We start from the raw sequence: 13,628 nt of genomic DNA, 5'->3' as shown, positions 1-13,628 counted from the left end.
TGAAGCTAACTTGTCCGGCTTCATTATCTGCGTGAAATTAATGCGGACCCGGAACAGGAGAGCTGGGTGCTCTGGGCGAAGTCGGGAGCCTGAGCTCTTTGGGGCCGGGGCTGGGGGCTGTCGCGTGAGGCTTCTGCGGGGAGCCCTTGGCCCGCTCAGGTGCTGACTCTCTCCGCAGGGTTTCCAAGGCAAGACCGGCCCCCCCGGGCCCCCGGGCGTCGTCGGGCCTCAGGTGAGCAGCAGTATCCCTGGCTCCGTGGGCATCCGTGTGGCGCACCAGAGTGGGCGGGAGGTGGCCCCGGCTGCGGAAGGTGTCGGTGCAGCTCCTGGGGAGTCCTGCGTCCCATTCCGAGCTGAGCTCCGCACAGGGAGCCAGATGGGCGAGCGGGGACACTCTGCTGAGCAGTCCGTGAGAACGGCCGGCGGGCAGCTGGGGCTGGGCCAGCCGGGCAGGGCGCCGCGGTGCCTGATCTTCCCTGCTCCCCGGTGTCCCCGCCGCAGCCCAGGCCTCCCGCCCCGGGCTCTGGTCAGCGCCCCCGGCCTGTGCTGCTCCCCGCCAGCGGCGTCCCCACTGCGGGCGGCTGGCAGCCGGGACGGACGGCGTCGCGGTCACTGGCGAGCTCCCGCCTCTCATGGCGGCAAATGAGACGTTAACCCTTGTGCCTTGGGCCGCGGGCAGCGTGGGCACGCCGCCCGCCTCTGTGTGGCGACCCGGGCCGCTCTCAGTCCAGCTCCCTGTTCCGTCCACCCCGTCCCGTCCATTCTGCCCTCGTCCTTCTGGGTTCTATGGGAAGGAGGAGACTCGGCGTGGGGTTGGTGGGCGCGGCGGGCCTGGCCTCCACAGCCCGGGCTGTCCGAGGCTCGGGAAGGGAAGGTTGCTTCCTGGCGTGTCTCTTGGAAATGTCTGTGGCTGACGCCGACTTCCCGCGCAGGGTCCCACGGGAGAGACGGGTCCGATGGGCGAGCGTGGCCACCCTGGGCCCCCAGGCCCCCCCGGGGAGCAGGGGCTCCCGGGCCTGGCCGGGAAAGAAGGCACGAAGGTGAGTTGGTCGGGGCCCCCGTGCCGGCCCCGGCTTCCCGAGGGGTTTCTCCTGCCCTGAAGAGTCGGGATGGGTGATTTCTCACACAAGTGCTCTTCGCGCCCGTCCGCTTCCCAGACCACAGACCTGGCCCCGCCTGCACCGGGTCTGAAGGAGGCGGCGAACCGGCTTGTTGCAGGGTTGGGTGGTCTCGGGGCCGCGGCTCAGGTCGTCCTTGGCTTTCTGCCCCTGGACCGGGCCTTGCGGACCTCCCCCCCCTCCCCCAGCGGCCGCACCGGCTCCCAGAAACACGCTTCGTGTCTGAAACTAATTTAGCAGAAAGTGACCCTCAGAACGGTTCCCATCACTCAAGGCGAAGGAATAAATAATAAAAAATGGAAAGACAAGCAGTCGCTTTTCAGTCCTACCTCTTAGCGTGGGTCCCGCAGCCCCTTGTCGTGCCTCGAGGCCTCTCCCCACCGCAGGGGCGCCTCACGGGGTGGTCGTGGTTCAGCTGGAGATGGCGCGCCCTCCCCGTGCCGCGTTCCAGGGAGGGACACGATGAGCCCACATGCAAGACTCAACCCCAAACCACGAGGCAGCGTAAAACCTCACCGGCTGGGTAAATCCTGCACGCCTCTGTGGGTGCACACGTGTGTGAGCTGGGAGGCACGTGTGTCCCCAACATGACACGACACACGTGGGCACGGCAGGTGTATATCCCAGTCCCCCGGGGGGGCCCTCCGAGTCTGGAAAGGAGGCCGTGGGCGTGCTGGCCGGAGACCCCTCTGCTCCCATGTTAGGCCCCAGAGAAAGTTCTGGAAGCTCTTTGGAACAAATCAAACCCTGCCTGAGCCCAGGTTGAGCCTGGGGAGGAAGCCCCCCCCCCGAGCCCCCCCCCCACTCTTGGACGTTGCTCAGAGACTCCTCGATGGCTCTGGTTTCAGGGTGACCCAGGTCCTGCCGGCCTCCCCGGGAAAGATGGCCCTCCTGGCTTACGCGGCTTCCCTGGCGATCGAGGGCTTCCTGGCCCAGTGGTGAGTGAGTGGCCCGGCGGGGGACGGAGCTGGACACCGCCCAGCCCCGGGGCCTGTCCCCACGATGCCCGACCCCACTCTCGTTGCTCTGCAGGGCGCGCTTGGACTGAAAGGCAGTGAAGGCCCGCCTGGCCCGCCCGGCCCCGCGGTGAGTACTGTGGCCAGCACCGACGTTCTCTTCCGTCCTCTGCCTCACGACCTAGTCTGCCCGCAGGACAGGGCGGCCTGACAGAGCGCGCACATCTGCCCCGGCCTGCTGTGGGTCCTGAGAAGTCCACGGGAGGAGGGGAATGGTGGGCCGCAGGCTGGCCGGGGGGACAGCAAGCCAGGGGTGCATGGCGAGGGCAGGGCGAGAAGTGGGCGGGGGGAGGGCTGGGCCACGAGGTCCCATAGCGCTTTTTGGTGTGCGAGGAGCACGCTGGCGCGCTTCGTGTAGGTCTGGGCCCGTGCCTGTGGCAGGGCACAGATCTCCCTGCCCCGGAGCTTGGGTTTGAGGGCTGGGTGGCCTGCATGGCCTGGGCTGCCCATGCTGAGGCCAGCCAGCACAGGTACAGTCTGTCCCCAGAGCTCAGGGCCCTGGGGACTCCTACGGGCGCCGGCTGTCACCTGAATGGTCACTCCAGCCTTCAGAGCCAGCTAGGAGACCTCTGAAGATACGGTGTCCCCAGAGCTGCCCCTGTGGTCTGGGAGACATGGGAGCCATGGGAGGCTGTGACCACCCTGCCCACCCCAAGCGGGCTGCCACTTGATGTACATGTGACTGCCCCTGCTCCTCAGATGGGGCCCATCTCAAGCCCGTGCTCTGCTGCACAGATCGGGGGGTCACGGGAGCTGCCCAGGGCCCCATCTGGGTCTGGACACAGACCACAGAATAACCCCACCTTTTCCCGACTGAGCCGTGGACGGTTTCAGACCGTCGGCAGCTGGGAAACCAGGCCTTTCCTTGAAACGTCGCCTTTCTTTCCGATAAAGGCCAGTGCTGACCCTCGAGGCCGGCCTGGTTCCCGCCCATCGGTGGTGCTCCCGGGTCTTGAGGCTCACCCGCAGAATGTGCGGGAGCAGGGCGGAGAGGGGGCCCTTTGTGGGCAGGCGGGCCCCAGAGCGGCGCCCAGGCGAGGAGGTCACCCAGGGGAGCAGCTGAGGAGGAGGAGGAGGAAGGCTTGAGCTTGGAATCATCAGAACGGAGGCGCTGAGAGAAACCCAGGGCAGGTCTGAGTCGCCCGTGCTGCCCAGGGCCCTGGGAGCTGCTGAGGGATCAGGAGTGAGGGTGAGCGGAGCGGAAAATTGTACTCATGTACTTGGAAATGAACTATTTTCCCGCCCACCCAGGGGTCTCCGGGGGAGAGAGGCCCGGCCGGTGCCGCTGGACCCATTGGAATCCCGGGGAGACCCGGGCCTCAAGGACCTCCAGGGCCGGCGGGGGAGAAAGGAGCTCCTGTGAGTACTGCCTTGGGGGCGCAGGGGCCCTCCCCACCCCAGCCTCGTCTGTCCCTGCCGCCAGCGTGGGCGCCCCCGGGGCTTGTAGGATGTGGGCGGCAGATGGAGCCCATGCTAGTTGCCCCAGGCAAGTCTCTACATTCCCAGCATCCTGAGTGAGCTCCAAGGCTGGTTCCCAGGGTTGGCCAGGTTTTATCAGGGAGTGACCCAAGCCAGAGGGGTCCTGGGGAGCATTTTGGCCAAGGCCTCGCCTGTCACACCTGTGCATCTGTGTCCCGGCACGTGCAGAGAGAGGGGAAGGCTGGGGACGGCGTGTGTCCCAGGGTGGCCTTGGCCTCGGTCTAGCCTCTGAGCCCCATGTGTGGACGGGTCCGAGCTGCCTGCTGTGTGCACAGCCCCTCCAGCTGGCCTGAGCCAGGCTGGTCTTTGTGTGAGAAGGGTGGGTGTTAGGGATGGGAGTCCCCTCTGCTGCTCTGGGGACAGGAATGGAGAAGATGGGTTGGGAGGAAGTTTCTTCCTGGACCTCCGACAGCCGACCTCTCAGTGACCACACGTGTGCCCGCCCAGCTGAGCGTGGAGGCACTGTGAGTCCACCCACCCCAACCTCGGTTTCCCTGCAAGACATGAATGGGTCCGTCTCGCCTGGATTGCTCTTGGGAAGCCAACGGCCGCCCTCCACTGAGGGCTTCCCCCGAATAACCACAAAACGCCCGTTACTGCCCTGGCAGACTCCTGCTCTGACCTCGTCTGGGTCCCCCTGCGGGTTTTGCAAACGTCTCCCTGCCTCATGTTCCAATGGCCGCGGAGACAAATTTCACTCCAGCTTCCGGTCTGCGGTCAGACGTCAGCCTGAGCGGCGTTCCGGCAAACGCGCACACAGGTGGTCTCCGATGGCGTCAGGACGCCCGTGCTGACGGACTCCTGCGGGAGAGACAGAGTCTTCCTCCTGCGTCCCGCACTCTGTGGTCCGTGGGCAGGAAGGGCCCAGGTGCCTTCTGTGGGCAGGAGCTCCCGGTTGAAACCAGGCTGGAGCGCCTGCCTCCCCAAGAACCCATCCAGTCCGGTTTGGCGATTCTGATGGCCGCTGATCATTTCCGCTGACGCCACGGACATCCATCCAGCAGAACCCTGTGCTAGGAACCCGCCTTCTCAGAGCGCACAGACGGGTGGGAAACAGTTAGGTCTGTTGCTTCGGGAGAGTCAACACTCGAGCGGAAACCTCTCAGAGTGGCCCTGTCCAGCTGACATCTGGTCGTTCTCCCCAAATAGCTCTGAAGAGAGGACAAGGCCGGTTGTCTCCGAGCACAGCCGACCTGACCAGTAATGTCAGGCGGGGAGGTTCCAGGCGAGCCAGAGTCAGCCTGGGCATTTCCTGGCTTCATTAGGGTGGAAATTGATCTCAAGAGGAATGACATTGAGGGCCCGGGTGTGACTTGTGCGGCAGGAGGGCTGGGACGGAGCAGTGACGTTCGGACGGACGCTGGCCATGTTTAGGTCCCGAGATCGAGTGCTCATGTTCTCTCCTGCGCCCCCCCTCCAACATGCACCCTAACCGCGTTCTGCGCTCACAGTGATTCTGACACTGGGAAATATGAGCAAAGCTGGGCCTTAGGACGTTCGAGATTCCCGTGGGTGGCTGTGAGGGAAATGAACCAGTAGAATTACAAGAAAAGAGAGCCGGGCGCGTGCACGCCTGTTTGGCACGGGGCGTTTGCAGAGAATTGGAAGGGGGGAACGTGGCTGGAGGCCAGAGCTCAGGCCCTCCCGGCCACTAGCACAGACGGTCCTACCTGCAGGCTCAGGAACCTTGCTTGCTGGGCTGACTCCCGGCCCCACTGCTTGCCCGCCGTGCCGCAGTGTCCCCACTTCTAGAAGAAGCATTCTTTCTAAGAAGGGCGTGGACGAAAGGCAGCGGTGCCTGGGGGCGGGTGGCACGGGGCTGGGCACAGCTCAGAGTCGCCCTCTGCGTAGCTAAAATCCACGGGGACCATGACAAGGGTCACTGCCCCAAAGTGCCAGCTCCCCGCCCTGGGCCCCTCCTCTTCGGGGTGATGAGTGGTGGTGGGACATTCCCACGAGGGAGCTCTGTTGGACCAGGGATCTTCTGTCCTCTGTAGGGCGAGAAAGGGCCCCAAGGCCCAGCTGGCCGAGACGGCCTCCAGGGTCCTGTGGGGCTCCCTGGTCCAGCTGGCCCCGTGGGCCCCCCGGGAGAAGACGGAGATAAGGTAAGAGGAGCTGGGACACCCTTTTGCCCCCGGATGACCCGCAGCACGGCCCGTGGGTGCCCAGGGACCCCGGCCCCACCTGCGCGTTGGGTGCCGGTGCGTGATTCCGGAGAAGCTCACAGTTCCGCGGTGGTAGGGGAGACCGCGGGCACGCGGGGGGCCCGGGAGACGCTTCCGCGTGTGCGGGCTGCCGTGTGCCGGGAGCTTCCCTGCCTGCTCCCGATGCAGCACGTCGGTGCTGGGCGAGGGGCCGCGGCCGTGAGGTCTTCCTCGGTATCTGCTTTCCAACGTCTCCGCTTGCACCGTCCGGGCCCCTTCCCCCCGAGCTTGCTCACTCCCGCGCGACTCCTGTGGGGGCTGGTGTCTCGGTCCTCGCGCAGCCGGGACGGTGGGATTCAGGTCTTCCGTGGACCCCCGCATTTGTGATGCGCTTCCGACTTGTCCCCTGTGCGCAGGGGACACCGCCTCTCGGGGTGGGGCACGGCCCCGAGCCGCGGACACCAGAGGCGTTAGTCCCCACCCCGGGGCTCAGTAACCGAGCCGCCCCGTTCCCACGGTGCCATGCAGGCCGCCCCCCGACCACGTCCGTATGGTCCCTGATTCTCCGGTCCCCTGAACTGCATCCTGGCCTCGCGCCGTGCACTGGGTTAGAAGGGACACCAGCTTAATTTATGGAAACGTCTCTTCCTGGGAACGCTCTCCGGCTGCCCTGGAGAGGGCATTAACCTGAATCCCCAAGAAGAGTAATTGCGAGGCGCAGATAACACGCGGGCGGCTCAGGGCTAACGACCTTCCTCGTTTTCCCGCAGGGAGAGATCGGGGAGCCTGGACAGAAGGGAAGCAAGGGGGACAAGGGTGAGCAGGTAAGGACCGCGCGCGCTCACCGTCGCGTTACTGCCGTCCTGCACACGACCGCGTCGGCCGCCCGGAGCAGGACGCAGCTCCTGCGCTTCCTTTCCCGCGGGAACTCGTGGGTGGGTGGAGCCCGCGTGCTCGGGGGGGAGCACACATGCACACGCGTGTCCGTGTGCTCGGGCGTCCCTCCCCAGCCGGCGAGCAGGAAGCACTCGCAGCTTCGCGGAGTAGAGCGGGGGTCTGTGCGCTGTTCGGCTCCGCAGCCCGGGTCACGGCCGTCCTGTGACGCGCAGGACTGCCGGCGCCCCCAGGAGCAGCCCCCTGAGCCGTGCCCTTCATTTCACTGGTGTGCTCGGAAGTCCCGGTGCGTCCCTCGGCTGCCGGCTCCTTCCTGGCAGTGGGGACCTTCCTGCCACCGGCGGCTGGGCACACGCCCAGGACGGTGCTATCCGGGCCCCCAGCTTCCTTCTCCCACTTGTTCCTGGGGCCGTCGTGGAATGTGTGTGGGGGACGTGTGGGGGCTGGTGTCGCACTGCCAGGCACGGACTCCACTCGGGTCCTAGCTCTGCACGGGGAGCCGCCCGGTGTCCAGCCTTGTTTTCAACACGCCTCTGGGCCCATGTCCTGGGTGTGCGGTGGAGCAAAGATGAGGCTCCAGGGCCGCCCACCCCCCCGCCGACCGTGATGACACGCTCCGGCCGAACTCAGAGCCGGCAGGGGAGCCGGCGCCATCGGGCTGGACTTCTTCCCTGGGCGGTGCACACGGGGGCTGAGCCGACGCCTCGCACCGTGGTACCCCCCGGCCTCCGCTGTGACCCGGGAAGCAACCGTGTCTCTCTTTTCCCCACAGGGTCCGCCCGGGCCCACCGGTCCACAGGGCCCCATCGGACAGCCAGGACCCTCTGTGAGTATCTGTGCTCCGGGGACCCCCGGACATCCCGAGCCCCTCCCGCCGGCAGGGCACAGCCAACTTCTCCTCACCACGCCCCACTCTCTCCTGCAGGGAGCCGACGGCGAGCCAGGCCCTCGCGGCCAGCAAGGCCTCTTCGGGCAGAAAGGTGACGAAGGTCCACGAGGTTTCCCTGGGCCCCCTGGGCCGGTGGGGCTGCAGGTGAATACAGAGTTGCGGGGCTGCTGGTCTACCTCAGACGCGCTCTCTCTCTGCACCCACTCCCCTCCCCTCCCCTCCTGCAAGAGAAGAGTGGGAAATCAGACCCTGGAATTCCTCATTAGTTAGTAGCAAGGTCAGCTTCCATCATTGCAGACGTGTCCGTGTTTGCGTCTCGTAACTAGCGGGACGTGTCTCTGAGCTCACCGCAGAGATGCGGGAGTGATGGGCCGATGGCAAACACATAAAGGAAAACGGTGCCTCCCACACGGACCACCCGGGAGGGTGGCTGGGAGCGCTCGGGCACGCTTCAGCTCCGAAGCTTCGCGCGCGTGTGCTCACCTGCCCAGAGGCACACGTGAGGCTTCCTGGGGCTTTTGGAAGACCTGAGAGTCCTGCCGAGTGTACAGCAGGTCTGTGGACGGCTCCCTCCATCTCCAGTTGCGTCCAGAGTTCTTAAATATTCTTTGGACGTGGCCCTTTTGGTTTATTTTTGAAGATGTGATGTTTAGTCCCCGCGTCACGTGCCGACATACTTGGTGACATGATTTGTTCAGATGTTTCCCTGCTGTCGGCTCAACAGGCTTTACTGTTTGCTGGGACCCTGCGGCAAGGGTCTCGGTCCACAGATCTCGGATGACCTCCTCGGGCTAGTTCTGAGACTTGGCGTCGTGGGGGTGTCCTACCCGGCCGCACGCGGAGGCCGTCGGACGCCCGTGCGGCGCCGGGACGGGGAGATGGCAGGCGCCATGGGGGTCCTGGGGTAGCGCAGCGCCCGCCGCTGAGTGTCCGCTGTGTTCCTGCCGCAGGGTCTGCCGGGACCTCCCGGAGAGAAGGGTGAGACCGGGGACGTGGGTCAGATGGTAAGTGCGTCCGGGGCGCACCGGTCTCCCACGTGTGTCGTGGCCACAGTTTGCAGTTCGTCTGTGATCCACGGCTCTCCTTCCCTAGGGTCCCCCAGGCCCCCCCGGCCCCCGAGGCCCCTCTGGAGCTCCAGGCGCGGACGGACCCCAAGGGCCTCCGGGTGGAATCGGCAATCCTGGTGCCGTGGGAGAGAAGGTGACTGCTGCCCCTTCCTGCGGTAGCGTGTGACGTGCGAGTGCGTGCGGGAGCCCCGGGGCGTGTGTGTGTGTGTGTCTGCTGCGGATACGGAAACACACAGGGTGGGCCTGGGCCATTCCTGTCAAATGCACGTAGACGGTTGGCAGGTCTGTGCGGGGGAGTTGGGGGTCTGACCCCGTTCGCCGTGGCCTTGTGCACAATCCCCAAGCCACGCAGCCCGCAGCCGGCCCCGCCCCCTCTCCAGGGTCTCCCATGGGTCTGCTTCTCCGTCCTGGAAGAGCTGGGCGTGGGGATGTACGGTCCCCCTCGTGGTCAGTTCTGTGCTCTCGTGGCCCCGGGGGCCTCATCCGATCTGGCTGATTTGGGGAATGGGTCCTGGGATGCCTCCGTGAGCACGGCGGGCTTCTGTGGGTGCACACATGTGCCCGTACAAGCGTGAGTGTGCATCACTTCTAACACACGTACTCTACCTCCTTGGGATAAAAGGAACGAGACCAACGTGCTTCTATTCATTTGCATTCCTCGTACGCCGTTCCCAGAACTTTCTGACTTCAGCCTATTAAACTGGAAGAAGTCCTTCGTCACTGGTCATTTTTTACGATACGAGCATTACCGGTCCTGCTAGTGGTGTCCGGCTAGGCCCACAGACTCGTGACGTGCGCCTGCTTCTGGCCGGAGGCGTCTTCCTTCTGGGCTCCGGCTTCCGCCAGGCGCTGCGCCCTCTGACATGATCCGCTTTCTGTCGGCCTCTGCCCGGCCCTCCTGCCTGTGCTGTCCCCTCAGCCCTTCTGCCGGCTTCTCGTGATTCTCCCCCAGAGCTCACTCGGAGCGCCGTCTGTGACGCTCCGGGTCCTGTGGTCCCCTCCTCTGTATGACCGTCACAGCCTGCCCGTGTCCCTTCTCCCGACACAGATGTGTCTGCCCTCTGACGCGGGGGCTGTCCGGGTGCCGTGACGGCGCTCTCTCCCCAGACCCCCACTGCCTGGGCCTGACAGCTGGGGGGGTTTGCTAAGTGCTTGGAGCTGGGACCCTTCATCTCCAGGCCACCGTCACCGTGCTCTCTTTCCTCCTCAGGGTGAGCCTGGCGAAGCCGGAGAGCCTGGCCTGCCCGGAGAAGGGGGCCCCCCAGTGAGTGGACTCGGGGCGGGGTGGGGCGCGGCACCGTGGTGCTCCGCTGGGCAGGAAGCCCACGCTTGGCCTCCGTTTTCCCATCCATGCGATGGGCCAGGTTTCCGCTCACGCTTGGCTCCTGGAGGAGCTGTGAGCAGCCGGAGGGCGGTGGGGGGTGAGCACGCATGTGTGTCTGCGTGTGCGAGCACGCCCGTGTGTGCACGCACGCTCGTGTTCGTAATCCTGTCCTCTGGGTGCAGCACGGGGCCCCGTCAGGCGCTTGCTGTCCCACGCATGGGAATGGGGGCCGTGCCTGAGGACAGCCCTGCGCTTCGGGAAACAGAGTCTGGCTCTGAGGACGCTGACGCTGGCCTTTCCCTCCAGGGACCCAAAGGAGAAAGGGGTGAGAAGGGCGAGTCCGGCCCTTCTGGTGCCGCTGGACCCCCCGGACCCAAAGGCCCCCCTGGGGACGACGGGCCCAAGGGCAGCCCCGTGAGTAGCTCTGAGATGCTGGCGGGCTCTGGGCGTGGGGTACCCTCGCGGTGCTGCGGTAAGGCCTGCTCACCGCTGTGGTCTGGGGTAGCGTTTCTAAGTCTAGAGGTTTCCACACCAGCTGCCAAGCCAGGGCTGTCGGGTGAGGAAGAGAGCCGTGGGGTGGGGGCTGTGGGGGGGGCTGTGGGGTGGGGGCTGTGGGGCCCCCTGCGCGGAGCTCGGAGCTTGCTGTCATGCTGCGTGAACAGCCGTCTGTGGGGACACCCCCTCTCATGGCCTGCCCTGGCTTTGCCTCCAGAGGGGGTTCTGTGCGTGGAACATTCTAGAAGCCTGAAGGTCTGGGCTCCGCCTTGGCCTGGAGCTCTGGGAGCAGAAGTGTGGGCGGGGCGCCTGTCTTCCATGTGCCCAGAAAGTGGGACTCTGAGCCTGTCCTGCGGGGGGTGGTGGGGCTGCGATGAGGCGTCGACCTCCTGGTGTCGGGACCGAGGGTTTTGCAGGGCCTGGGGAGGCGGGGTCGGGGGAAGCGGATGCGGCGGCAGCGGCTCAGGCGCTGAGGGCCTGGACGTGTCCGTTTTCATCCCTTTCAGGGCCCTGTCGGTTTTCCCGGAGATCCCGGTCCCCCCGGAGAGCCTGGCCCCGCGGTAGGTGTTCCGGGCCCCCCGGCCCCTCACCCCCCGCAGCCCTGCCCCTGCCTTGGCCAGTCCCAGCTCTTCCTCTCGGCTGTCTTCTGCGAACTCTCTTTGGGACGCGGTGCTCGCCCAGGGGGCGTCCTGGTAGTGCTGTTCACGGGGCGCAGTCCTGCTTGAGCTGTCCGGACCTGCACCAGCAGACGGACTTGGAGCCTCGGGGAGGCCTGGGGACGCCGTGCACGCTGGTGTGCGACTCGGGCGCCGCCAGGAGGCAGAAGGAACTTGCTTTTGTCCCCACAGGGTCAAGACGGGCCCCCTGGTGACAAAGGGGACGATGGTGAAGCTGGACAGACGGTGAGACCCTCGTGACCTCCAGGGCCCCCGGCCCGTCTTCCTGGTGGAGGCTGGCGGGCACTAGGGGATTCGCAGCGTGCTCTGTTCTCAGAAAAACCTGAGAAAAAGCCCGGTGACCTTGTAGGATCAGCTCTAACCGTGATGGGGGCCGCAAGCCCCCTACGGGCTCTGTTGAGAGCTAGGGACGCCTTGACCAGGGTTAGGCACTGGTCATCAGGGGGTCCACAACTGCCCCAAGCCGACCCGCGGGCTTCAGGACAGCTTTATTTTTGCCTCATTGGGCAGCACCTCTCTTCCAAAGGGCTCTGCCCGGCCAGCCCCCCGGGCTGAGCTCACGCTCGACCTTACCCCTCATACCCGACGCTGAGTTTCTGAAAGCTTGCTTCCTGCCGGGTCTCTCCGGTCCGGAACCGCCCCAGTGGTCCTACCCTTGGGGACGGATGGCCCGGCGCCCTCCCGGATTCCCTCACCCCCGCCCTGCACCAGCCAGGCAGACAGCTGCTGGGCCGGTCCTCCCGTGGGCCCGGCCTGGTGTGACTGGTTTCAGAGGAACAACTAGCAAAGAGAGCTTGGGGAGACCAGCTTGGAGGTCGGGACCCCCTGCCCCCTGGCCTGTGACTTGGGATGACCCTGGTCCTCCCTGTGTGGGAGGGGATGTGTGCGGGGTGAGGGAGTTGTGGAGCTCGGCCCCCAGTATCCGGAGTGACCGCTGTGCGAAGAGAAAGTTCTCTCTTACAATGCGGCCGCTTGGGGCGCCCGGACACTCAGTTGGTAAAGTGTCCGATTCCTGGTTTGGCTTAGGGCCTGGTCTCAGGGTCAGGAGTTCAAGCCCGGCATCGGGCTCCTTGCTCTGTAGGGGGGTCTCCTGAGGACGCTCTCACTCTGGCCGTGCCCTTGCTGTGCACTCGTGCCCCGCCCACTCCCTCTCTCAGATAAACAAATCTCCTAAAAGAACTAAGATCAAATGCCGCCACACCACAGATGGGAGCCGGGCTCCCCACGCTGCTGCGGCCCCGGCGCGGGCCCAGAGGTCCCAGCGGAGGCCGAGGACAGCCTGACTTCATCTGGGACCTCTCGCAGCGGCTGTACGGGAAGAGAGAGGCGGCCGCGGGGCTGGCCGAGGACAGAGGACACTGGGGACTCCGTGTGTGTCAGCCTCACACCGGCCCACACCCGCCCTGCCTCTGACCAACGCTGTGTTCTCTCTCTGACACCAGGGATCTCCAGGCCCTACTGGCGAACCAGGACCATCTGGGCCTCCAGGAAAAAGGGTAAGTGATCCTGCGACTGTCCTGGGCCGCCGGCATCTTGCAGGAGCCTCCCCCGCCGCCCCTCGTGCTCTCGCTGGTCCTGGTGGGTGTGTGCCACAGCCCGGCCCCATCTTCAGCCCTCGCACCCGCTAGGTGCCTCACCCCTGCTTCGGGGAGAGGCCAAACACTGTCAGTCATGCCCAGCGTGGGGGAGGGGTGCCCATAAGGCCGGAAAGACCTCACCCCTTGGGTCAGAACTTTCTTAAAAGTCTGAGCGGGGGACATGGCGTTTCTCTGCACGGGAAATACTGAGCCTTTGGCCAGTGTTGCAGGAAGCCGGCCCGTGTATGTGGCCGGGAACAGGGGCCCAGCAGTGGCAGCCACCAGAGGCCCCTCCGGATAGACTCAGAGGGCTTTCCCAGAAGTGGGGTCCCTGGGATTCATTCCGATGGCCTTGTCCTGGCCGGCTGGGGCCCGGCAGCCCCCTCCCCGACCTCCTGGCCCTCCTTGCTCTGCCTGCGTGCCCCTTGAGCGCAGGCCTATTTCCCTGCAGACACTGAGCTCATTGCTCTGGCTTTCGCGAGCTGCTTCTCACACGCTGTTCCTTCGCTTTGTTCCAGGGCCCCCCAGGCCCCGCAGGCCCCGAAGGCAGACAGGGAGAGAAGGGAGCCAAGGTAACGTGCTGCTCTGCCTGGCTGTGACCACAGACTTCCCAGAAGCTTCCCCGCCTGTGCGATGGCTGAGTGGGGTGGGGAGTGCAGAGGTGTGGACCCAGGACAGCCAAACGGGCATCCGGAGGCTCTCACTCCACACGGAGAGGGGCCTGGGCGCACGGGCTGTCGGTCCCTCCAGCCTGAGGGAAGGGAGGCCGGTGCTGGAGCGCTCGGCCCTGTGCTTGACCTGCGGCCGCCCCTGCGGTCGGCACAGAAGACGGGGCATCTGTGCTGAGCCCCCCGCCCGTCGCCCGGTATCTAGGGCCCTCGAGGGGCTGCTCCCTGTGGCTCCCATGGCCTGGCCCCCTCCTTGAACTGTCCTGTTGGGAACGGAGGC

The 13,628-nt window shown here is 65.7% G+C and overlaps 1 protein-coding gene across 3 annotated transcripts in view; it reads left to right on the top strand.

Annotated features, from left to right (window-relative positions):
- Positions 1 to 13,628, top strand: part of COL5A1 (collagen type V alpha 1 chain) — a 136,752-nt gene that overhangs the window by 104,928 nt on the left and 18,196 nt on the right. For all 3 annotated transcript variants that reach the window (XM_082696219.1, XM_082696218.1, XM_082696220.1), the window contains exons 38-54: positions 179 to 232; positions 933 to 1,040; positions 1,967 to 2,056; positions 2,151 to 2,204; positions 3,386 to 3,493; positions 5,611 to 5,718; positions 6,528 to 6,581; positions 7,424 to 7,477; positions 7,577 to 7,684; positions 8,491 to 8,544; positions 8,633 to 8,740; positions 9,818 to 9,871; positions 10,238 to 10,345; positions 10,933 to 10,986; positions 11,275 to 11,328; positions 12,546 to 12,599; positions 13,199 to 13,252. In XM_082696219.1, coding sequence (XP_082552345.1) covers positions 179 to 232; positions 933 to 1,040; positions 1,967 to 2,056; positions 2,151 to 2,204; positions 3,386 to 3,493; positions 5,611 to 5,718; positions 6,528 to 6,581; positions 7,424 to 7,477; positions 7,577 to 7,684; positions 8,491 to 8,544; positions 8,633 to 8,740; positions 9,818 to 9,871; positions 10,238 to 10,345; positions 10,933 to 10,986; positions 11,275 to 11,328; positions 12,546 to 12,599; positions 13,199 to 13,252 — 1,278 coding nt within the window. The remainder of the gene's footprint in view (positions 1 to 178; positions 233 to 932; positions 1,041 to 1,966; positions 2,057 to 2,150; positions 2,205 to 3,385; positions 3,494 to 5,610; positions 5,719 to 6,527; positions 6,582 to 7,423; positions 7,478 to 7,576; positions 7,685 to 8,490; positions 8,545 to 8,632; positions 8,741 to 9,817; positions 9,872 to 10,237; positions 10,346 to 10,932; positions 10,987 to 11,274; positions 11,329 to 12,545; positions 12,600 to 13,198; positions 13,253 to 13,628) is intronic.

Source organism: Mustela nivalis (assembly GCF_964662115.1).
Source record: "Mustela nivalis genome assembly, chromosome: 13".
Taxonomy (NCBI): Eukaryota; Metazoa; Chordata; class Mammalia; order Carnivora; family Mustelidae; genus Mustela; species Mustela nivalis.
This window is presented reverse-complemented; position numbering and strand designations above follow the sequence as displayed.